This window comes from Haliaeetus leucocephalus, unplaced genomic scaffold (assembly GCF_000737465.1).
Source record: "Haliaeetus leucocephalus isolate CR32 unplaced genomic scaffold, Haliaeetus_leucocephalus-4.0 Scaffold140, whole genome shotgun sequence".
NCBI lineage: Eukaryota > Metazoa > Chordata > Aves > Accipitriformes > Accipitridae > Haliaeetus > Haliaeetus leucocephalus.
Genome location: NW_010972576.1, coordinates 15,165,902 through 15,192,024, shown reverse-complemented (window position 1 = coordinate 15,192,024; position 26,123 = coordinate 15,165,902). Strand labels below are relative to the sequence as shown.

General features: G+C 38.7%; 1 protein-coding gene across 1 annotated transcript in view; it reads left to right on the top strand.

The window, feature by feature from the left end:
* The window catches only part of COL25A1 (collagen, type XXV, alpha 1), a 307,286-nt gene that overhangs the window by 258,911 nt on the left and 22,252 nt on the right, over nucleotides 1–26,123 (top strand). Inside the window, exons 15-20 of the mRNA XM_010561056.1 lie at nucleotides 1,416–1,460; nucleotides 6,378–6,410; nucleotides 6,575–6,610; nucleotides 9,539–9,583; nucleotides 22,692–22,754; nucleotides 23,465–23,533. Coding sequence (XP_010559358.1) covers nucleotides 1,416–1,460; nucleotides 6,378–6,410; nucleotides 6,575–6,610; nucleotides 9,539–9,583; nucleotides 22,692–22,754; nucleotides 23,465–23,533 — 291 coding nt within the window. The remainder of the gene's footprint in view (nucleotides 1–1,415; nucleotides 1,461–6,377; nucleotides 6,411–6,574; nucleotides 6,611–9,538; nucleotides 9,584–22,691; nucleotides 22,755–23,464; nucleotides 23,534–26,123) is intronic.

Below are 26,123 nucleotides of genomic sequence, written 5' to 3'. Positions count from 1 at the left end.
TGCTTTGCAAAGGCAATTCATTTCACATTTTGAAAAGCACATCATAAAAATAATCCAGGGAATTCTTGAAAGTATATACCCCACATGTAGAAGTATGTAACTGGGAATCTCTTTTCATTAAATCATTACTTTGGTTAAAATTATATTTGATGAAAAATTCACTAATCCTTTGTTTGTTTTCAGATACAAGAGGAATAACTATAAATTTTAACATATACTGATTTTCTGTTACTTAAAATCATGATATATAATCATCCTTTTTCCTAAAAAATGTAATTATAAATGCCCTCAGTATGCTTTATCATGTTGAATGAAGTTGGGATGACATTCCTAACAGTTACTGTTTTGTGTTTCCATGTTTCATCCAGCCCTTTAATTAAGTGCTGCTAGATTGTTAGCTAGTTCCCATTGTGTTAGTGACTGTGATATACAAAATGGTCTCTGTTATAAGTCCTCTGAATGGAATTTTACTTCAAGGTTCTCAGAGCAATATGACAGATACTGAATAAATATTGTTATTTGAGTACTACTACCAGTTATCTGACTAAGACCTGCTAGAATGTTTTTTAGCATACTTAGACTCAACAGTTATCAGTATTGTTGGCATTTTAAATATTTCTTACACTTTACATGAACCTGACGTCCCACAGAAATTTTTGGCCTATAGTTTCATATATAAAGAAGACTTTTTGGTGTGGTCTGGACAATTTACATGGCTATGTGACTAAAAATGGAAATTGGGTCTTTTTATAGATAAATCTTTTAAAGTGTTTCTTTACAAAGTTGTTTTTAAAGTAGAAAGTGTCTACCCAGCCACGAAAAAGTGTTATCTGAACATCACTTTTTTAACAATAAACAATGTATAGAATTTATGTAGATATAACAATCATTTTGGTGGCTCCTTGGAGGAGTGGCATTCAGTGAAGTTTTTGTAGTTTGTGAACCGTTCATGAAGGACTTCAGACTCAGAGAGTATATGCCATAAATTACTTGAGAATCCTAATAAAAAGTATTGGAGTTGTGTAACTGTTACCTGAATTTGATTAGATGCATTTATGCGAATGTCTGTGTTGGAAAAAAACATATGTACTGGTAATTTAAAATGCTGAATCATCACGAAATTATTCCTTCCTTGCTAAACGACAGTGAACTGGAGAAGTCTGTAGACTATACTGACAGGTAGTTATCTGATAGTTTGTGGGGGTTTTTGAGGGCCTGTGAAAGGGATTACAGTTATAGTGAAGACCGTATAAGACAAAACAGCTATATAAACCATGCTTCCTAACTGTGTCATACAGAGATTAACTATCTTATTAATAAAATTATCTTGCTAATTATGTCGGAATACTGACTCTTCTCTGCATGCCATGTGTTTACATAAACGCATTAAAATATAATATGTATTTTAATTATAGGGTGATGCTGGAGAAAATGGACCGAAGGGTGACACAGGAGAAAAGGTACACTACTTATTAGTAGAGAAGAAAATGTGTGCTTTAGGCATGCTTACAGTATAACCAACTAATGAAAATAATAATTTGATCAAAAGAAAAATGCATTTTCAACTCTTTTATTTTTGTAAAGATGCTGAGTGATTTGATTGAGTTTATTTTTATAAGCAGCAGAAAAAATGTTACTGTTCTATCCAATTAAGCATAAAATTCCTGACTTTATACAGCAGCAGCTTCAGTATAGGATACATCAGCATGTCTCTATTTAGCACTCCTCCTTGATGAAATTTGCATCATACGGAAACTTTGGTCACAACCTGCCAGACAGTTGGAACGAGGTCTGCTGAGTTATAGCTACTTCTGATATATCCTTTTACTTTTCCCCTTCTGTGTTCCCCTCAAAAAGAGGGACCAAACCAATATGGGACAAAAAATATGGTATCATGATAGGTAACTTCTTTCCAAATTGCCAGCTGCACAATTGAGAGTTGAAGATAAAAACTTTGTTTTAAATCTTTTTGCCAGGTGACGTCAGCAATAACCTCACCTAATACCTTGTTGGTTCATTGTTAAAAGTACCGTGTCATAGAAGTCACTAAAGAGTAGACGTCAAAATTTTATTTTACTTAGTTTTGATTTATTTTATGTGATACTCATGCTGCATCACTGCAAAAAAAAAAATAAAATTGAACTTGAGTTTTTAAATGTGCTTTACTTACACAAGTCATAGTCTTTAGCAGTCAGAGCAAAGCCTGTGTGGCACAGGAAGAAGGGTCAGTCATAATGATCCTTTCTGGACATCACTTTGGAACTCATACGCTTCTTAAAACATTCATTTTAGTGCCTACACTTGGGCAGAATCATAAAAATTTCTTCCTGTACCCCTATATGTGTAATTGCTTAACCAACTCACATCAGTTTAGTGCAAGGAGAAATTTATGATGGATTTATCAAACTAGTAAGGAATGTATGCAAATCTCTCAGGTCCTATCATTTGGACAGAGTAAAGCTATGCTTTCAAGAACACAAGGATTTTATGGGGCATATTCTAAAATCAGCAATTAAAAACAGACATTAGATTTAAGAATAGTCAAGTTATTTGATTCCCAGAGTTCATTTAAATAATACTTTATCTGCAGTCATGCTTGTTAACCCAGATGAAAGTCTTAAGAACCTTATTTAGTTCCTTACACAATGTATGCCAGTAACATCATCTTGATCCACTTTTATGTGATTCAAGAATATAATCTCTTAGCAAGTATGAGATTGTTGTTCAGATAGATAGTCCTGCAACAAGTAAATGCAAAGTTTACAATCTCTCTGGGAAGCCTAGTGCAGCTTCACTTGTTGCTTTTCTACTTTATCAACTGTGAGAGCGAGCTTGTATCCACTAGAATGCCCATACTGCACTGTGGTCTGCAGTACGCACATCTCCCTGCTTGGGATCTTGCTTAAGGAAAGAAAAAGTTCTCTCATTCTTTCAGTGGGTAATCCTTTCTCCCCAAGTATAATGTTTTAAATATTTCTGTGTGAGCTTTCAACAGTTTGGCAGTCTAGTTGGGATCAACTTGTGGAAAGTATACGTCATCAGGAGACTTCTTATATTGCTATACCTGACGAAATTTCAATAAACTTGTTGAACTTCATAATACAGAAGTCTCCCATTTCTTCCAGGTTTCACATAAGTTTCAGAGGTGGGGTGGTGACATGGGAATGTATGCTGTTTGTGTGGAGTGCATTGCTTTAAGCATAATAGGCTAGAATCCGCTGCAGGAATTTTTACGTCAGCAGAACTGTGACTTAGTAGACTTTCATTATTTTTCCTCCATTTTTGCTGCCTGCAACACAATCTGCTACCCAGAAAAAAAAAGATCCAGATCTTATAGAAGAGCAGCAGCTTAATGTTTCTGTGAGATAAATACTAAACTTTCGTTTATATGGTGAGAGAGATCAGGTGACAACAGTTTCAGACTTGGTTTAGGAATGGGTTCCTGTTTGTGCCATTAATGTAGCTTTGTTTTTTGAGCTGCTGTACCTAGTGGCTTTTAGAAACACAGACTTGGTAGCCTAATTCTTGACCTGTGACTTAAGAAAGAAACTGTCTTTTCTGAATTGTCTTACTTTGAAGACAGTGTCAATGCCAGACTTGAGTTCTTGCTTCTACTCTTCTACTGTAGCCTCGGTCCCTAGAAATTACCAAGTATCCTCCTCCTGTGTGCATATTCCCCTGCTAAAATTTCTTCATTTCCAAACTGCCTGACTCATCAGAGAACTGAGAACATGCTGTACCATAACTTTTTCTTTAATCACATATTAATTTGCATTCTTGCATGAAGGTGGTTTATAAATATATTGTGTCTTATCTTCCCCATATCTATCATTAGCCTTTAAAATGTTTAACTGGTGAATGTCTCTTACCAGTTGCTTTGCCACTTTATAGCTATAAAAAGTCCTTGAGGCTTTGCAGTTGTACACGCTTGTAAGGGATATCGGCAGTATCACTCATGCACGTCTATCAAAATGAAGCAGCTCAGGTTTCCAAACATGAATCAATCTTTCATAATACTGATTTTTATGTTTTGTTCACACGAGAGCAAACTGCAGTAACTGTGTAGAGGAAATCTATCCCTATTCTTCAGAGCAGTGAGCATGTTATCTGCTACCATTTAATTTTATAAAACTATTACCAAAAAGCCCCCATACCCAAACCAACTTTAAAATTATGGCATTCACAGAACTCTTCCTGCACCTTTGCTGAACCATCAGGAATGGGTATCCCCTATTTGTATGTTACTAAAAAGAATATTAAGCATTTATACTGTGCTTATACATCTTCAAAGTGGATTACAGTTCTGGCTCCTATGATACCTATGTAAATCGCTAGCAGGTTGCTGGGGAGCTTGAAGTTGCTACTGTGTAGGAACCTGTTACTTTCAGTGAACAGTCCAAATTTATTTTGAATAACGAATAATGAGACAGTTCTTCAAATATAAGCACTCTAGCCATCTTCAACAGCATGTAGTTTGACTAGCAAACTTTTCATTAATTTAGTTATTTTCCTTTTTGTTTGGCGTGTCATTTAAGAAAAAAAATGCAGCAGAGTATACAAGAATTTTAAGGATCCTGTGACAGTTGTACAAAACTGGGAGCTAAAAGCTTCCTTGGCCAGGTGTCATGGTTTAAGACCAACCAGTAACAAAGCACCACAAAGCTGCTCACGCGCTCCCAACCCCCAGTCCCAGTGGGATGAGGAGAAAATATAAAGAAAGGCTCGTGGGTCAAGACAAGAACTGGGAGAGATCACTCACCACTTATGGTCATGGGTGAAAGACAGGCTCAACTTAGGGAAGAAACAAAATAAATTTAATTTACTACCAATCAAATCAAAACAAGGATAATGGGAAGTAAAACCAAGTCTTAAAAACACCTTCCCCCCACCCCTCCCTCCTTCCTGGCTCAACTCCACTCCCCATTTTCTCTACCTCGTCCCCCCAGTGGCACAGGGGGACAGGGAATGGGGGTTGGGGTCAGTTCATCACACCTTGTCTCTGCCGCTCCTTCCTCCTCAGGGGGAGGACTCCTCACTCTTCCTCTGCTCCACCGGGGGGTCCCTCCCACGGGAGACAGTCCTTCACAAACTTCTCCAATGTGAGTCCTTCCCATGGGCTGCAGTCCTGCACGAACTGCTCCAGCGTGGGTCCTTTCCATGGGCTGCAGTCCTTCAGTCACAGACTGCTCCAGCGCGGGCTTTCCCACGGAGTCACGGCCATCTTTGGGGCATGCCCTTGCTCTGGCGTGGGGTCCTCCCCGGGCTGCAGGTGGGCATCTGCTCCCCCGCTCCCCTCCATGGGCTGGGGACACAGCCTGCCGTCTCACCATGGGCTGCAGGGGCATCCCCTCCTCCGGCGCACCTCCTCCCCTCCTTCTGCACTGACCTCGGGGTCTGCAGAGGGGTTCCTCTCACATTCCAATCCCACTGCTCACTGCAGGTTCCCCTTCTTAAATGTGTTCTCCCGGAGGCGCTACCACCATCACTGTTTGGGTCGGCCTGGGCCAGAGGCGGGTCTGACTTGGAGCCGGGGAAGCTTCGAGCAGCTTCTCACAGGAACCACCCCTGCAGCCCCTCCCCCACTACCAAAAAAACTGTGCCACACAAGCCCAAAACATCAGGTCACTCACGATCCTCTGCCCTTGTGCGTATCACTGCCTATCAAATCCAGTCAACCCAGCAAAACACAGGCAAAACTTTTTGAATGCTATATGCCTCCTTAGAAGAGACCTTTTCTGAATACGTAAATTACTATGGCTCTCCCATCCTGTAAAGTATAACACTTAACTGCATTAAACTGTCAGTTTAAATATGCTGAAGAGCTGTGGAAATAGAGCTGTGACCTGTCCCGATGGGGATAAACACATAGGTCACTGGGCTTTTTTTTCAAGGCAAACCTTCATTAGCACAAAAACCTTTGTCAGTTGAGACCTGATACTTGCCATCTGTAGAATTAGGTCAAAAAGATTGCTCGTATTCTTTGTAAATGGCAATAAATTATTTTTAATGTATATCAGCAATTTAGAGATGTCAAAGCATGTCCCATCTTCTGGCTTTATAAAGTACATTTATACAAAATCTGCAATTATTACATCTACATTATTAGTTGTGAAATTTGAGGTTAACTATTATGCTGTTCGGATGAGTGAAACTAAATCTCTCTGCAAGTTCTTGAAAACAGTACTGTTCTTTTTCTGAATCACACTGATCTAATTTATTGGGTAAACTCCTATGTAGCAGCACAGAGAACAGGTAATCTTGCTATATAGTTATTTTGCTATATAATCTTGCTATACTCTTGCATGTTTTGTTATATCTGTTTCCTGAAAAACTGTATATGTAATAAGTGTGATTATTTCTTGTGGATTTTGTATCAGGGTGACCCTGGTTCTTCTGCTGCAGGAATTAAGGTAATTTAGTTTTAAAGCACTTGTACAGGGAGAATAGGGGTGGCTGGTCTGTGTTACTTTGTAGTGTTGCAGACATTTTGGGTACTGTTAATGTTATGGTTTTCCCCAGCTCTATTTTTAGTTTATTTTGTCAGATCTCATGTCTTTCATCTCTTTTCTTTTAGGGTGAACCTGGTGAATCTGGACGGCCTGGACAAAAGGTATTAGTTGGAAATGTCCAGTTATCCTTTTCTTCTCTGTTGGATTTGTGATAAACGATGTTACACAGATGTTACTACTGGCACTTACCCGTACTAGGATGAGCCCAAGGCAGTACAAATTAACAGCCCAAGGCGTGTACAAATTCGGTGTATGATCATTTTGTATTTTAAAAAAGCACAGGACTGATGATACTAATTAACAGGAAAAGCAATATTAGACTAACCCATCTCCCCTTCTAGCCACGGAATGCTTCTTGCATTGAAAGCTTACCCAGTTGCAGCTGGTGAGACTAACAAAGAATGGCTGTGCTCGCTGAGTGATCACAAGTTAACCCTGCATGTTTGACTGAATATTAACCTTCAGATTATGGTACATTATTACGTCTCAGTAGGAAGAAAATAAATATTGACTAGAATCCCTTTCCCATATACCTGTAAGGGGGATCGAACTGTCAGAGGCACGCGGTATGTTTGGAAGGACGTAGACCAGGTAATGCCGCTCTGTTCTTTCCAGGGGAAGAAATTCCCCTGGGTGCTGTGTAGCTGAGGCTTTTGCAAGTAAAGGTCCAGCAGGAGCTGTAATGACTCTGTGCTGCATAAGGCCCTTTGAAGCTGGGGAATTTCCTCTTTGAATCCATAGTACATTGAACACAGTGAATGCTGTGCCTTCAGCTGCCTTTTATGAGAGTAGGAGGCAGGTCCTGCTGGGAGACCTGGTAAAAGGGCAAAGAGAAGAGACAATGAGGGAACCAGAGCTGTCCACCTGAATATTACTTACATGAAATGAAATGTGATGATATTTCAATGGCTTGTCAAGGCTGTTGTGTGCCATATGTATTGCAGAGGTGATGGAATGACCTGCCCTGCCAACCTAAGCATTATGAGATGGAGTTAGTATACAGCCTTGGTTTCTTTAAAAATCATTCTTCTCATAAATCATACTCAGATTTTTTGCATCAGGAAAGGTCCAGAAAAGAAAATACTATGCATTCATTTACAATACTAATTCTAATGAAGCATTAGCGATTTCATTGTGTTTCGTGATGTTTAATGTATCTTTGAGGCGCGTTTTAATTGTTTTAGATTACTATGACTCTGAATGGGCTTTGCTGGATCCTTTCTGCTTGTTATGTGTGGGTCTATGGTGGTTAGCTCTGTCCCAAGACTAAACAGTGACCTACTGCAGCAATACTAATAGATTATCACTTATAATTATTCAAATGCTGTGCTTAGAAGTGAAATTTAGTGCCTCCACAATTAGATGAGAAAAGGCCACAGTAGTAGTGGGGTATGTATGGCTACTCATATAAGAAACCTGAAGACAAAGGAGTGGGGTTTTCAAGTTAGCATTTTGTCAGGAATGAGTGCAATGGAGGCCTTTTATAGGGTTATCCTTTTGCAAGAATGACAACTCATTTTCTGCTTTAGAAAGTGTTAAGCAACATATCAAGAAATAATAGTATCTATTGAAAATGGTACCCTAGCCTCTATTCTTTCATCTGATTGTATAGTTAATATTTTGAGACTGGAATCTTTCCTGTGCTTTTAGGCAATGTGAACAGTTAAAATTATGGAGTAAATGAAATAGACAAAGCAGCTATTATCAGATCCTTCTATAACATTTAAAAATCACTCCATTTGGTAAAGTGATTTGCAGACCCTCTATTATGTTTTTCAGTTTGTGGCAGAATGTAATTTTGTTATTAGCGCTTCAAATTATTTAATATTACACCCTCAAAGAGGTGTCTTTGGGTACTGTAGTCTGATGAACATCTATATTATGTATACATGTGTTTATGTTTGTGTATGTATACATGTGTATATGTGAGTGTATGAATGTATGTCTGTGTATATACACACATAAAATATTTTAATAGCACAATCTGTATGAATCAGCCCAAACCACAGAGTTGAAATCTGGATTTCTATAAAGCTCTGAAGTGTACAAAATCTGGAATATAGTTCAACTCATTATAAAGGTAAAAGCTGGCTTCAGAGTTCAGACCTGAGCTTCCAGAAGGTTCAGGGAATATTCAGATCCAAGGTGCTGGTTAGAATCCATCTCTGTATTAAAATAAAATCTCCAGCCTTTAAAATAATGTTTTCTTCATGTGTTATTGCTCTTTTTTTTTTGTTCATCATCTTTATTTCCCTAGACAACATCTTTCCATTTAGCTATCTCAAAACGGCCATTTGTGCAAATGTTGTCATTCTTGTTCTAGACTAGTATCAACTTCATTTCAAAATTAATACATTCAGTTTTCAATTCCTGTTACAAAATTACCCCTGCAAATGCAGTACTATAGGTCTTTTCATTGCAATTTTAAATAAGCAAGGCATTTCTGAGTAAAGCAATAGAAGGTTACATTCCTACTATCCTTCATGACAGCATGTATATTCACAGATAAATAGCAAGCACTGAAATGATGCTACGGATAGCTCTATAAAAATGATGGCCCAGTTACAATTAGGCAGTCCTGCCTGAATTGTACAATTTAAACCAAGCTCTTCTGAATTGCTTTGTAGCTAAATCAGACAGCTACACAGCACAATATCTAGCTCAGAGTTGAAAATGGAACAGAATTAAACATCTGTCGTAAGTATGGAACTGAAACGGCAGCGTGTAAAATGAACCAGTGCTGCTTGTTTTCTTCTCTTTTGGTGAAGGCTAACATGAATTCATTTTTGGCTTTCCTGATGTGGATTTTCAGCCTGGGTGTCATCTTTACATCCAAGGTTCCCAGAGCCTTAACAAGACTCTTACTGGTTGTACATTTAAGTCACTCATTTTGAAAATTATCGGTCCTGCTTGAACCGACTAGCAGTCATCTATGCTCTTTTATCTTGCTGCAGAATATACAGGGGTGTTCACTGGATCGTGACCATAACTGAATAATGTCTGTAATATTATGTAATTTTCCTGTATAGGGTGAACCAGGTCTTCCTGGGCTTCCTGGACTCCCTGGGATAAAGGTAAATAAACTGTAGTCTCTGTTGTATTGGGGGGACACCACAAAGAGGGGGAGACTGCAAGAATGTGGCTAAAATGGACTTACTGTACTTGTGCTGTATCTTCTTCTGAGTCTCTGGTATTGAACTGAGGATTGTCACAGAAAGGTTTCACATGGAAACTTCGTTAAAGTGTCTATGAGTAAGCAAACAGTACATCTTACATTAAAATGTGAAGTAGAACATTGCATTCTAGTGCTTTAAAAAATAATCTAATATAGTAGGGTTTTGGTTTTTTGTGGTTTTTTTTTTAATGGAAGAGGCTTGTTTTCAAAGTTTTACTTGGTTTCCACTCTGATGGGTGCTTTCCAGTCGCAATAGTCTACTGAATTTACCATGCCTCCAGCTAGAGAACTGCATTAATTATACACAGGCTGTGGAGAACTGGCTCTGTTGACAAAAATACTCTGTGCTCCATTACACAGCAGTGATTCCACTGACAAGTCAAAATGTTTTAATAAGATTCTATTCAGTATTAGCTACAGTCCCTGACCTAATACCCGGTTTAGTCCCTGGCTTCCGGTTTGTCTGGGATCTTTAGGCACGTTGATACAAAAGACATGTGGTTGGTTTAGTTCTAGCATAAGTGGTTGCATTGGGAGTTGCAGACACTTGCACAGTTTGAGCTGTAACTCTATAATGCTGCACAAAGTGAGTGGCTTCACATATTCTGAGTGCAGATTAGAGTGGTTGCTTCTCCTTCGTGGCAAAGACTGTTCTTTCAGAAAACAAAATCTCTTTGAAATTTTTTCTTTGCGTTCTGGCATGGGCCTATGTATACCTCAGGAGACAGTTTATATCATTTCTCCAATAACAAGGGGGATAAGCCAGAGGCCAAACTCTTGTCCATTTTGGTAGGATTCAGGATTTATCTCGTGGAATGTAACATTTGCAGTGGTTTTATCAAGGGACCTGGGAATAGCCACAGTATTGAAGCATAATGTCCCTTCTGTGTTACTAGTGAATTATGGGAAGAATTGAACATGCATATTAAAGTTTGTATGTTGTAATACCTGAAAATATAGTTCCCAGGGAGGTTGTTCATTTTCTGTGAGAATGAACCCTATATTGACTAGTGAAGATCATGTAGGAGCAGAGTCCTTTGTGTGATGAAACTGTATTTTTTTAAGGACCTTTGACAGCAATCCTTATACTGTTTACTTTAACAGTGAGCAAACAGGTAGCTCAGTTGGAGGTCAGTGCCAGTGTTCTGGGGGCATTTGCCAAAACCAGCTGGAGTTACGGCTGGTCTTTGGGGACTCTGTGTTCATGCAGACCATGCATGTCCATCCATATCATCAGCAAGTAAATAAAAAAGTCTAAATCTGAGTCTCTGCTCTGGGAAAATTATTACTGTTAAGCTTTATTTGTTGGTGGTAAGAACGGCTCAGAAGGGCAGCTTTCCGATTCACCTGAAAGGCAAAATGTGAAGTGAAAAAATGGATGAAGTGTGGCAGTTTTGCCCAGTGAAAATTTGTTTCAGAAGTCAGTGGATACAGTGGAAAAATAGTAGTTGCCTGCAGAATGAAATGGAATAATTTGGTCAAATATTAATCCTTGAGGAGAATGCTAGCTTCTATTAAAAATCTAGGCCAGAGGGAGACTAGTTGTGGTTCAGTGAAGAAACTCCATCTAGTGCAATTCTGCATTGAGGTGGCTAGATGCACCCTAGGGTGGTAACAAGCAAGCTGGCAGAACATGCATAGGAGAGAGCAAAGAAGATGTGGTCACATCAGACTTGCAGGATGGGTGCTGTTTGATTCAAGGCATTTTTAAACTCTGTTTAATTAAGGAGCCTGTAGAAAAAAGCCTAGATTTTCTGTCACAGAGACTATATCTGTGTCATGAGAAGTGGTAGCAGAAACTAGAGAATGGCTTGAGTTAGGAATATGGGCACTCATCAGCAATGAAAAAGCAGTAGTTTAGCCCCTTTTCTCAGCCTCTGTTTTAGCAAAGATTTATGTATCACCATGGTAAAATCATCTCATCAATTCCCAAGAACAACCTTAGTGATATCCCAATTCCAGTGAACTGATGTTGATTGAGAGCTACTTTGAAATAACAGTGACTGCATGAGAAACTTCAGCATGGAGGGAATCCAATTGTCTGGACTTGCAATCTGTTGGTGCTATCATGGTGTTTCCACAGAAAATTGAAAGGAATCTTATTTGGAGCAATGACTTTTTTTTTTTTTTCTCCCTGATTGTTCCTTGTTGTTTGTTACATTTTTTTCAGGGCTTTTGGGGTCTGTTTCCATCAGGACTTTATAAAACTCTCAAAGATATGTCTTTGCTATTCTATCTTAATAGTGATATGCAGCAGTGGCATAATGCAACAGACATAGTACAAACGTCACACAATGTCATTACAACATCTAGGGACTTGTTACAGCTTGTAAGAAGTTTCCATAAGGGAAGTTTTTCCTAAGACTTAAATGGATTACAGAGTTCTCGTGCATTTGCGTGCCAGCACATTAGCTCTCAGCAGGGATTTTGCAGGCTATTCCCAAACTTTGTGAGATGGACATCTGGCAACCCAAGCAAAACGCTAGCAGGGGCATGTAGGAGAAAGTGACAGGGTTCAATACAAGGCAGTAGCTACTTAATCTCTTTCCCAGTAGGAAAAACTAAATATTCTTGTATTGCTGGTATTATGTTGCTACTATTCTTGTTTTCTGCAGTATTTTCCCCTGCAGTTTCTGTTACATTATGCAAGCATGCACATGCACACTCAAAAGTCTTCTACAAAATTTTCTGTTGAGATCCCTTGCAGCTAAAAATCTTTAGGGTTCTCACTGCACTTTTTGATCTTTCTTCAGTCTTGTATAACTGGAATTACAGAACATTCTCCAAATTTGTGTCTTCCTATGATGTTCTAGGAATTAACACATTCTATTTGTTTTTTGGCTTTTGCCCTGAGTTATTGGTAAAACACATTTCTCAAGCAGGTTTGAAAGGTTAGCCCTGGGTGGCAAGTGCATCTGACATGCATTAACTCCTGTAGATGAATGGATATAGCTCAAACTTTTGTTCAACTGGCCAAGTAGTCAAGGAATGGGGAAAATATATTTTCTGGAAATTAGATAAATAAATAGCAGAAGTTCATATCCATTTGATATACAGCAACTCAAATCACACAGGTGATTTCAAATGAACGGACTAGCTGTCTGAGGGTCATGTTTACAGAGCTTTTATGTTCTAAACATAAATTGGAATTGTCGGATGTTGACGGACTGATATGTACAGGCATCTACAAGACAGGTGAGAAGAAAGAGGCAAGAGAAGGCTCTGTGTTGCCTAATTTTGAAAGAATTTCCTTTAGTATCTTCTAGTACTTCCATGTAAAGAAAAGAAGATCTAGATATAGGGATAGTCTAGACAGAGGAAACTCTTGGATGTAGTTCTGGTCTTAAATATTTACCGTTTGACTATTGTGTAAGGAATTGAAGTCTCTTTTTCTTTAAATCTGTTAGTTGAACTACAAATTTGCTTTCTTGTGAATGAATCTCTCGACAGTGACAGGCTATACTATGAAATGTTTTAGGTAGCTCTGCACATACATAGCACTCTTTACAAATACTAAACCAGCCTGTGAAAACATAAATGCCATGCCAGGCAGTGGACCATATCTTTCCAGCTACATCTCATCTTCTCATGGTTGAAGAAGGTTCCCAAGGCATCCAGTCCAGTATGCTTGAACATGTAGCCAAACTACTTAAAGGATTAATGAATACTAATCACTGGGAAAGTTTCAGCTTCTTATAATGCCATTTCAATTAATTAATCAATGTTCCCAGGAACCTGTTAGAGCTTGGTTGAACGTGATACTGGAGTCTGAATGAACAGTAATATTGGACAGACATCCAAGTATCATATCTGAATTCAGAGTATGCAGCAGGGTCTTTTATCACTTACTTTTCTAGACCCATTCACTACACACATGCGGATGTTTTGAGAGTTCTTCCTGTTCTTTTTCGTTCTCTCCTCATTGTCAGTTGGTGCCATGGAGGAAACACAAGCGCAGTCAGTTATTTCCAAGACAGTGATGAAGCTGTCTGTGACATGCTGGAGAAACGTTTCTCAAGCACCTGTTGCTGTTTAGGAATGGCTGGAAACTTAATGAGCCCCTGAATGTGTTCCACCATGTCACTTGGGAAGCGAGTAAGGCACCTAAACACAGAATATTAACTCATCGCTCTGATATCCCCCAACTGACACCAAGCAGACGCAGAATACTTTCTGTGAAACACAAACTTCATATATCTGTTTTACCTCATAACTTTCATGGGGTGATACATACAAAGCAGCACTCACTCCCTGTAATGGAAATCATGCATACCCGTATTCGTTGTAATGTCAGACATCTCTCAAATCCATTGTGTTGCATTTCCTGGCATTCAGGCAGTACAGTCCTCAACTTCTTCGCTGCAGTGGGAAGCCTTCACGGAACACAAGCCTCTTCTCAGTAGCAGCACTTTATGCAGGATCTGGCTTTTCTTTAGCATTTCTGGCATTTCTACCTCTGTTTTTAAAATAAATACTGAAACAAAGCTTGTGAGTGCAACTAAGTTTTTATTCTGTGGTGTTCATGAAAACTGCTGTTGAATGATTTGGCACAAGAAAAGAAAGGCTGCTTAGCCCTTCTGCTTTTGGGAGGTAGGGAGAGTTTTTGGCGTTTTCAAATCCAGTGGAACTGGCTGATTCAATAGACTTGCCAGTATACAGCATCTTGTATCTTTTTATACAATTACTTTGGATTCACTTCCCTGGGACTGTGCCTGAGCAAGGTTTCAGAAGAACCTGGATAAGGGTATAGGAATTTGAATAATTGTTTTTTTATGTTCTTTTTCTTTTTATGAAAGCAAAAGCAGTTCTAATTTTCATCTGTTCTCTACTTAAATTTTGTTTTCTGTTCTTAAATCTTTCTTTCTGTTCGTATTCAAAGATCTTATCCTGTGACTTTCCTAATTCCATGTAAAGACTGAAAAACTTGCTGCTCCACAGAACTTATTTTTTTAGCTCTAGAAGAGTTGATACTCTTTTCATCCAGCGAGTTCCGCTACAAAAGAAAACTTTCAGAGAAAATGAGAAGCAGAATTTTCAAGCTGGATACACAGAAGTTAGTCTCCTATTTAAACTCTTTTAGAAAAGAGAGCAACTGTTGTTGAAGCTCATGTGTTTAGAAGTTGCCCTTGTTATCTGGTAACAAAATGAAAGGGAATCTGAAGTAAATGGTAGTTCCAAGCATTTCATTTTGGAGTCAACACCATTCACCACCTACAGAAAAGTTCTTCAAACTCCCCTTTTCCCCCAGGAGTTCTTAGGAAGGCTGAGCACATTTTCCTAATTCATTTTTCCTTTTCCATATTTCCATTCTTCTTCCTGTTTTTCCTCCTTGTTAGTGACTGTTACCAGGAAACCTGCAGGGCCTATATCTCTCTCTTTCCGTTTTTTCCAGGACTCAGATATTCCTGCCCAGGCTTCAGTTCATCTTTATTCTATAGGTCACCATACTCAGAACTCTTTCTAGCCTGAACTCAGGAGCTGGAAGGGACCAGCTGACCTTGTGACAGGCATCTCCGAATCCTGGGTAGAGAGATGTGCTGAACATGTTAATTGCAGCAATTGAAAATTGTGGGAACTCAGCTTCAAACCCTGCTTCATAGAAACTTAGGTTTCTCCCTGATATGCACTTGCCTTAGCTGGTATGTATTTTGAAATATTCAAGTGTGAACTAATTTCCAACCTTTCATCACTCACCTATAGTGTTCTTAAGAGTGGGTCATCTGCCTCAGCAAAGGAAAATGTGCAGTGTATTATAGATCAAATACTGAAAAGCAGACTACAAGGATGCATGTTCTGGGTGAGAATGGGAACTGATCTGAAAGAATAGGACTTAGTACCTGCATTTGGAGGGCTAGTTTTCAGAAGTAGCTCTATGCATGGGTAGGCAAAATATAAAATGAAAAAAATTACACAACTGTGCAATTAATTTTCAGTATTCAGTTTTGAGACTGGAACTATCTGTACAAACATATATCTGTGTGTATGTAGTTACATATCTAGCTTTGTTCATTCATGCCTAGCTGTCTGGTTTCCATATGTTATGGCAGTAATCACTTGCACAGGGTAGATGTGTAATTTCCCAGAACTAATTTTGAGAATCAAGGCCAGAAAATGAAATCATCATTAACATTGGATGGTATGCATGTGTCAGGAGTGTTTACTGGGGTGTTCTTTGAGATATATGCAGTTCTTATTAATCTGTCAGAAACTGTATCCTCCAAATGGTGAAAGCTCTCATTTTCTTGCCTGGAAAAGGCTAAAACATAAGTAACTGAAATGCAGGATGTTGTTTCCTCTAAAAGTATTACTAGTTGGAAGACTGAGCTTATAAGGATCTATTTCACAGCATCTGTTTTATAGCATAGTTTAATTTTCCTTTGTAAAAAAAAAATAAATAAAAAAAAATCCAAATCCAAAATTTTGAAAACAGCTGAATTAGCTGAGAGTCCAATATTCTGCTGTATTCAGAAATCAAGTATTTTGTCATCCACAAAGACTTGACATCAGTAATCTGAAAGTATTTCTGTCTCAAGTACACAATTGTAGATGGTCAGAAATCAGTGCATGCAATAAAGTTTTTTATCTTTCAGAGTAGCAACAAAAATTCCTTAGATTTGTCACCTAACTGTTTTCTAAAGGAAAGAATTTGGGGCCAGACTCTTCATAATTTAGCAGTTCAGTCATTGCAAACAATTAAAAATGAGGCGCTCATTACAACAAGTGTTTTTATTCTAGTCCTCAAAACGAGGTACCATGCTGACTTGAATTATAATTAGCCTGTAAGTAAGAAGTCCTTGATATGACTAATGCATGCAGAATTAATCAGAATTATTACTGGTTCTGTTAGCACTCTTCCAAAGCAGCATACCTTCTAAGCAGGCAGAACTTAAAAGCAATGAGAAAATTAGGCTCACTAAAAAGCAATAAATGTTGTACAAAGTAGGGCTCATTGTGAAGCTTCAGAGTTTTAACCAGGTTGTAAGGTTTTATTTCTCTAACTCTAAATGAATCATAAAGGTTAAACATGCATTTGGAAATTCTAAACCAGAATTGTTTTTCTAAGTTTAGAGACTGATTAGGGAGTAAAGATATTGTTTCAAATGCGATGAGTGAGCCAGACAACCTGTTTTAACTGGCCATTTCTGGAGCCAGTTCTGAACTGGTATGAAAAGCCTTAAGACCTTATAAAACGGGGTTAGGGTTTTTTTATCAGATTTCCTTTTACCTTGCTCATTTCCTTCGTATGAGCTGAAAACTGTAGTCCTCCCGAGAGCAAAATTCCCATGGACATCAGGCTATATATAAAGTCCCTTTAATGCTCTTCATAGTGAGAAAGTATAAGGTGCCATTCTCTCTGACTTGTATAGTCTGAGGCCAGATGAGTTTCTGAGAAATTGCTTCACTGGAACTGAGTGCCACAGGCGCAGGCAGGGCACGAGCAAGCACGGCTTCACCAATTGCCATGGATTGCTATGTTCCAGACTGCTGAGAATTTTGCCCTCACTCCTCTGAGTGGAAAGGTTGCAGTATTCTGGTTAGATGGCAAACTCGGAAACAAAGTCTGAGGGCAGCAAATGGCAACTTCTGGAAAATCAACAGGGGCACCAGTGAACCAAATGTAGTTTATTATAAATTCATAGCTGTTCTCCCAACTGCCTTGCGTCTGGGTTTTGGGGTGGGTTTTTTTTGCAAGCTCTTCTTCTATATATGTCCACCTTTGCAGGATTCTTTCAGTAGAGTTAGGCAAGGAAAGGACATCATACTGGTTTTGTTTTAAATATGCCTACGAGTGAGTCAGGGTAACATTTAAGACAAGCATACCTTGGTCTCTTGATGTGATTAAAATGAGGACCCTTCCATGTCAGTGCTTGTCAGAAAGGACACTTTGGGCTCTCCCAAGGTCTGTGACTGTTGAGGAGTTTGCAGGCTGCCCCATGCCAGACGCAGGAATTTTTGGAGAACCGCTAGACCTACAGGCAGGAGTTCAGAAGCTCCAGGCCTGCCCCTGAGTTGTGTGTTGGAGCATGTCGGGGTTCTCCTCTAGCCCAGACAGCTAGGTTTTTCCATGTACGGAAACTGCGGGGTGAACCCACATTACCAGAATGTTCCACAGAAATTCTGGATGCTTTGGTGTGGTTTGCCAACCCAGAGGTGTGCACGCGGGAGTCCCGGCCATGGCACGTTCGCACTTGCAAGTCAATGCCAGGGAAAGGTACGTGGAGGCACAGAACTGCCATGGTCCCAGCAGCGGGGCAGATGCTGAATAAAATATTTCAGGACCAATGAACTATGCAATAAAGGTGAGAGTTTGACATTTAACCTTCTCTGGCTAGTTCTGGCACATAGCACTAGATAAGGATAAGGATTGAAATGACATTGTTCCTTGCAAATTCATGGTCTAAAGGTTGGTTTAGTCTCATTTCTATAGCATAGAGAAAATAATGCAGTAATTTGATGTAGAAGGAACATAGTAAGGTGGCCAGGAGACTTTAAAAAAAAAAAAATTAAGAGCTCTTGCACAGTTTATATCTGTAAAGGGAATAACTCGCTCGTGTGTTTTATGGCTTTAGCAACAATAAAATATTTTATCAGTGACTTCAGATGTAGGATAGCAATTTCAGAAATGGAAGTGAATTTATTTCATTGTTACAGAAAGTTGATGGTTTGGGCTCTTTTCTGCAACACAGGTTTTCTTTTTCGGCAAACATTGATCTGGATGGGAAAATGTGTGTTATATTCATTAAAAGAATAATTATAGAAGGAAGAGCCTTCTGTGGGAAAACAGTGTATCCAACAACTGCTGTTCTCTACTGGCTGCTTGTTATCAGCATAGACCTGTGTATTTCAGGCACTGGAAGTGGACTGGGCCTGTCTGTGAGAACAAAGTTTCAAATAATTATGTTGTTGTGTGTCTCAGCTGTGCAATGAAGGCTAATTCTAACTGAATATGGTATTACAACTACATTGTTAATAAACTGTTGCCAAATTAGTGGTGTTTAAAACCGCAACTAGCATTGCAAATGGGATTTCAACTGTTGCAGCTTTTTAAGCGAAAGTCCGTGGTTTAGCCAATTACAGGTTCTATAAAAGTTAAAAGAAGACAGTGACAGCAAACAGTGTGTCTTAGGGTTAATCTCTAGTATCAAAGCTAGCCTCTGCCTCAGCCCATAGAAGCTTTGATCATCATGAAAACCAGTTATGAATATGTCTAGATAATAATCCTCATAAAAATTTGACTATCTTCTGAAGTAAATTACAAGGTGGCTTTTCTACTGTTAAATTCTGATGGAGCTCACATTACGCTAGGTGTACAGCATGCCATTATAGGGCCCTTTTCTGTTTCAGACATTTTATGGTAAGAGGTGAAAGTGAACATTAACAAAGTTTGTGAATAGTAGTATATCATTTGCTGTCTGACCAATTAGTATTTCTACAGTTGACAAACACTTGAGGGTGAAAATGAGCACGCATAGAGGTAGTCTCTGAGTCTTTTAAAATATTAACATATCAAGCCATTTAAAATTATTCTTAAAAAGATAACAAATCACTCCTGTAAACTGGAAGCAACGCACAAGCTTGTTGATTTTTTTTTTTTTTTAATACCAAGCTGCCTGTGTTGTATGACTGATACAAATTGCTCCAAGCCCTAACAGCAGATGAAATTCAAATGCTGAAATTCATCCTGTTCACTTCCTGTGCAATGTGGTGGTTTCTAAGCAGTGATTTCATAATTGTACCAAAGGGTTAAACTAAAAGGCACAGAGAGTCCTCACTTGCTGATGGCTTTCTATACAGCTGCCAAACAGTATTTCAAATGGGGGAGTTCCTTACTCTTCTTTCAAAACCTACCTGTTTAACTCCTCTTTCCAGATTTTGTGTTCCTGCCCCTGCTTTCACGGGCAAAGAAGCTAGTGGTAGATTCTTATTAGATAAAACTTTGGTTTTATTGTAAGAAGTTGTAGTGAGATGTTTAGAAAAGTATTATAAATCTTGGTTACTCCAATTCCTTGCATTCCTCTCAGCATTTCACAGTAGTTTGGAAAAAATTCTGAGTTCATTTAAGCAGGAGACTTAAGATCAGGAGATGCTTCAGTGAATCTCGGAGCTACAATGTTGTCAAATCAAAGTGCAGTTGCCAACAAGCCTTCACTCTTGCTTTCCTGCAGTGATGTGCCAGCTAAATCACAAATGTCGTGTATTTAAAACAAAAACTAAAACCCTTGGTCCTTAATTTCCTAACCACATTCCTCTATGGCTCTGGCATTGTGTTTGTGTGATGGACTAATCAGAATGGTCTCTTCCTTGCCTTTGCATAACAGACATCAGCATGTCTTACTGAGAGAAAACTTTTCTTTACATTTCACACATCATTGGCAGTGCTAATTTTGATAGATTCTCATTTCTTTTTTTGATATCTGAGTGGCATATAGGATAACATAAAGTTGGAAGCCAGCAATTTTTGCAGAATATAATTGCAGGATACAGTAGGTACAAGGAATGGGCATTGCTTCTCATGTAAAAGTTTCTCTTCTGAGTAACTGAGACAGAAATGCCAGAGACAAACCTGATACAGTTGCTACCTCCACTAACTTTGAATGGTGCAGAAGTATACCCAATGAGCATTTTAGTTAATGCCTTATGCTGTGGTTACACTCAGGAAATTTGAAATATTACAGAGGACATGACTTAGTTTCAAATCATCCAAACATGTTGTCTTTTTACTTAGAAGCTTAGTTCAGATGGCAAATCAGATCTGTCTTTTAATCTACTTAGCCTCACTAGCTCTACATAGAGGGAGGGTTGCATGTTTTTCTTAATGTAGCCAGGTCTTAACTACTGCATTTTTTTTCATGTGTGGTAAGAAATACACTGTTGGATCATGTTCAGCTTGGCATCCACCATAACCGCCACGTCTTTCTCAGCAGAGCTGCTACTGAGCCAGTCAGTTCCTAGTCTCTACTGACACACAACTTCTTCCACTCCACATTTGATAATGTTTTAAAGCTCTGTGTCATTTAAGAGCTGTTTGCTACTTGTGCTAATTAAGTCACCAGCTTCTTCCTTTATCAATTCCACTAGCTATGGCAAAGCACCTTTTTCCTATCTGTTCAGAAATTTGGGGGGAAGGTGGGACTTCTTTTTGGACTTTGGCCAGAAGTTTTCTTGTGGTATGCAGCTGGTATAATCCTGAGCAAAGTGTGAGAATTTGACTCAAAAGCTGTGCATCAACCTCTGAATGACACTTCTAAGCCTTACCACAGAAAAGATTGAATCACGTAGTCACTGCATGTTTCTTCTACCTGAAGTCATAATTAGCTGGCCAAGAAATTAGCCCTGGTAAAGCCAGTATTAAAACACTCTGGGGCTATCGAGTCCCTTCTCATTCTAAAATAAATGATTGAAGCTGCATTGTTCTTAATTTACTGACATTAAAGTGCTTCCATCTGCAATGACAACCTTATGTTACTCTTGCTGGTATGCACTAATACAAAAACTTATATAAACTGTGAGGTTATTTTCCTATGACAGCAAGAAACTGATGCTTCTCTGTGACACGTTTGTCTTAGTTTATTCCTTTGTTATCACATTTTGAACCGTGACCAGCTGGAACTTCCTGCGAGAAAACTCATTATTTAATTGTATTTTTTGATAATCTAAATTAAGGTCACTGAGAGCTTGCTATGGCCCTCAATACAGCCACAGGAAAGGTATCTCTGGTTATAGGTTTGCCAGAGACCTGCTTTGCTTTGAACTGTTAATGATGGATTGCTGATGAGAGTGCAGACGAATGTGCAAGAATACTTCCTTATTTGCTCGCCCCGTGCAGCATACCTGTATTTCTATGGAGGCCAAGAGGTGAAGAGAAACATTATCCAACTGCTTATATTCACTGTCTCTATATGTTGTCAGTAATTATAGCAATACAGGATAATGACACATCTGTCTTTTAGCTATTTAAAGAGGCATTTGATGGGTAATTTTTGGTCATTAAGTTCAGGGATATTGTTAAAAGGCTAATAAATATATCTTGATTAATTGGGTGACACTACTGATTTTAAAATTTACAATAGCTTATGGGTGTATCTTCTTGATTCAAATTTTTGTGAAAAAAAGTAAGATTAAATAGCAGGAAACCTTGTTCAGGGGAGTTTGTGAAGGAAAACATGTGGCTTATTAATCTTCCATTATCCGCCTTCAGGCATGGAGATAGGTAATAAAATATGTCCTTACTCCTCTGCTTAATGCTGCTTCTGCTGCAGCTCAGCTTGATTCCTGCTATATGTCTGTTACGTTTGTACAAATGAATGGGTAGGAAGGGGGCAGAACAGAGAGGGAATGAGGAGAGCTGTGGCTCTTTCCCAGCTGTTCACAGCCAGAGAAGTTGTCCGGGTGCAGAGAACTGAAGTATTTTACTGTCAGTATGAGAGGGAGAGTACCATGGTACTGGGAGTCTCTGACTTGAAAGGAGATTGCTTTTGATCTCCTTTTGGGGGATGATGCAGCTAAGTACCTCCCTTGAAAACACATTGAAACAGTACCACCTGGCCTCTCCATTTGTCATTGCTTTGTCATACCCTTACCCTGTCTGCCATCTATTCACATGCTGCAATAGAAAACTACCTCGTAACACATGACTGAAATGAACTGTCCCTTTTTAAATCTAGGAGTCACTCAGAACTCCCCTCGTGCCTTCAGACTGCTTTGATATTAGTTTGGTATCTTATGTTATAGACCAGGCTGCATATTAACAGTCCTTAACCTCATAAAAACTATGTTTGACACCTTCTGCTTCATTTGCATTTCATGTGCTGCGTGATGGCTTGCTACAAGAATTTATGCTGATAAAAGTTACCCATGATGAAAAGTATGTCTATATAACTGTTGCATCACAGCTGGAGAGCTGTAAGCAATACAGGGAAAATACTATCCAAAAGAAATTTGTGTTACTGTAATTACATACTGCTAAATAAATAATCTAACATTCCTCTCATACTGTATTTTTGAAGGGTGAACCAGGTTTCATTGGTCCGCAAGGAGAACCGGGGTTGCCAGGGCTGCCAGGAACAAAGGTAAACATAATTGTCCAACACTCTGGTGAGAAGCCCTTAGAGCCAATGTCAAATTCAACTTCCTCAGAACTGTACTAATGGAGGAAAATGTGGAAAGTCATAGTTCATGGACTAGTGCTATGATATATGTGTCTTTGTACTGATGCCCTCAAACAATGTGAAGGCAGATGTTATATCCATTCATACCTTAAGTTCATCTATTGCCTTTGTTCATGTTAGCATCCCAAAACTTACTTGTTCAAGAGGTAGAATATGCATGACTGAAGAAACTATATTTTCATAAATGTTTCTTTAGAAAAAAAGATTAAAAGTCTGTGCAGGTATTAGAACTTTGATACTACACACCAGACTGAAAATGCAGATCCACTAAACCTGTATTTTTTTCTTTCTTCCTATGGGGTTTTTTTAGCCACTGTATGGCAGTTAGAATATTATGAATCCTACAGTCTCACAGTTTGGGAATCCTTTATTCCAGTCCTTTTTCAGAATAGGGAAGAAAATACCTTACAAATCCCATTTCCATTTTGAAGCTGCCTTCTTTTGCTTTCAAGACTGTATTTACTCGAGGGAGAGTTCCTCAACCCATTACATGTCACAGATGAACTTGGAAAAGTTTTCTTCTGATGGTTTGGTTTCTTTGGTTGTGCTGAGTTGGCGGTGTGCTGAAGACTGCCCAGTATTTTGTGATATATGTGTATCTGTTGCAATAGGGTGACAGAGGAGAGGCAGGCCCTGTTGGGAAGGGTGAGCGAGGTGAACCTGGAGTCCCTGGACCAAAGGTCAGTCTGATTTTACATTGGAAATGTTTTGTTAGTTTTACACCTATGAACACATCTTTTCCTGCTGAAAAAAATAGAACAAAAACTTGGTGAGTGGGCTTTTAAATGAAAATGCTGTCAAATACTTCAGCTCAGTCCAGAAGACAATGGCAGTTTTGTGTTCACAGCTGTGGATCTGCAGTCTGAATGGACTCTTATTTAGCCTACAAAGTAAAGACTCTACCTACATACACTGTCATGGAGTTGGCCTAATTCATTCCAGCTAAAGTCCTGACCTCCAGGTCCCTAACTTTCAGCATCAGTGTTTGAACTCTTTGACCAGTGTAGCTGTTGAATGCAGAGAAAAATCCATTTTGCATGCTGTTTTTTAACTCTGTTAGAAAGAGATCTTTCTAACTACATTTTAGCATTGTCTTAATATTTTCCACTGCATCAAAACCATCAAGTTTTCTTTTCCTAATATATCTTGAAAATAATAAGGCAGATTCTGTGCTCCTTGGCCAGTTAGCTTGTATTCACCTGAACTGTTGGGAAAAGAAACTGTGGTAACACTTTATTATAATCTCCTTATTTTAGGATGTTTAACTATCTTCTCTATCTCTTAGCTGTCATTTTTCAGGAGCTATAGAATGACATAGGTCATTCCTGCAAACCAATGTTAATGATGTCTACTCTTTACTAATGCCAATACTACTTTTCCTCTGGAACGATAGAATCTGTGGCCTTTGCATGCTGGTGTTAAAGAATATATTACTCCAGGTGCTATTAAATTCAGTGCCTTTACAGATTCATTATCTTGGTCATATAAAATGAAGTATTTCTGCTGTTCCATACTGTAGTTAGTCATTACTAATTTCTTTTTCTCTGCACTCCCATTTCTCTATCATTTTTCTCCTGTCTATCTTCCTTCAAACAGGGGAAAACAGGTGAACCTGGATCTAGAGGCCCAAAAGGGTCAAAGGTTAGTAGTAAAGAAACCGTCTTTAGTGGAGTAATTAATACAATGATTTTTAGGATAAATTATTTGTAACATTTCACAGAAACTTCACTTATAACTTATCTCTTTAAAAGAACCTGTAACAGTCTGCGGTGTTCTTTATAAGTGAAACCTTCTGACTTTCAGCTTTAGATATTAGAGTCAAATCCTATGTGTTTTAAACACTGTGATTCTAGTTCTTTTCCTGTTATAACATCTATTCCACTCTGCTCTGGTTTTCACTGTGCAACTTGGTTTTTCTCTGTGTAACTGATGTGGGTTAGTCCTCCCACATGCCAGGAACCAACACCTGACTATGCCTGTGGAGATTTATTTATTTTCACAATAATTTTGTGGAGCTACATTTTGGTGAGTTAGGAATCAGCGGTATTCCACATACTGCAGGCTGACATATGATGGCCAGAAGTCCTACAAAGGCAAGACTTGTAGGTTACATTACTGTTTTACCTACTTTAAAAAAACTACTTTGATTACATCAACCTATCCATCCATCTTTATATAGATAGAGTTGGTTCACATATATGTAGAGAGAGATAAAATATATGCTTTTCTATTATTTCATCCACTGTGCAAATACTGTGCTCACTGGACTCCTTTGTGTTATATTATGGAGTCAAAGCAAAATGAAAATAGATTTGTTTAGGCGGTTATTGAGTCTACTGTCAGAATAAAGATGCAAGACAACACAGGCTGGTACTGTTTGCAGTACTTGTAAGGTCCTTGAAGAGCGGCCCACTCACAGTGCTTAAGGATATGATTAAATAAGTGCCACTTAACCTCATTCATTCTCATCAGAAAGAAACGTTGGAAAGTGAGGGAGCTGATGAAGGGATTAAAGCATCAGAGTGAGTAGAAGAGTACATAAGCCTCTCATTTGCCTACAGTACCTGGGCACCTCCCAAATGCACCAAAAAGATAAAAGATACCCCCTTTAATTTCCTTTTTATCAAAAAAGGATACACAATTTTCATTTTATCTGCATACCTGTCTTGAAAATATGGCCCACAGAAGTCAATCTAGTGGTTGAGAACTTAATTTTTTAACAATTCCAGTGACACATTCACTAGCTGCTGCCAAGGCAACACTGAAAGGAAAGGCAGATGGCAGAACCTTGATTATGTCCTGCCGCCAGCCTGCTCTCTGTATTCCTTCATTAGCCCCATGAAAGTTTTCTGTTTTCTGTATTTTCTATTACCACTGGTGAATTAATCATTCTTCCCTGACTTGTGCCAAAGTTTTATAGATTTCAACAGGAGCAAAAGTTGCAGTTCTTACCCAAATTAATTTTGAGTAATATAAAAATATAAGATCTTGCTATGAAAGTGACTGTAGAATGAAATGAATTGTAGTCACTGGATGTTGGGTTATGAATGCATACATGTTTGAAAGTCCCTCCATCGCTTAAAACATATTACTAATAGCCAGGCAGAAAAAGCTGCGTGCAAGATAGTAAAGATCTTAAGCGTGTTGCAGTAAGGGAGTGAAGGAACTCTAATGCTGACAGTAATGTTGTGTTTGTAGGGGAGGCAACGACTCAGAGCAGGGAAGTTCAGAAAGTTATTGGAGTCATGATCGCAGAAAGAAAAATTTATA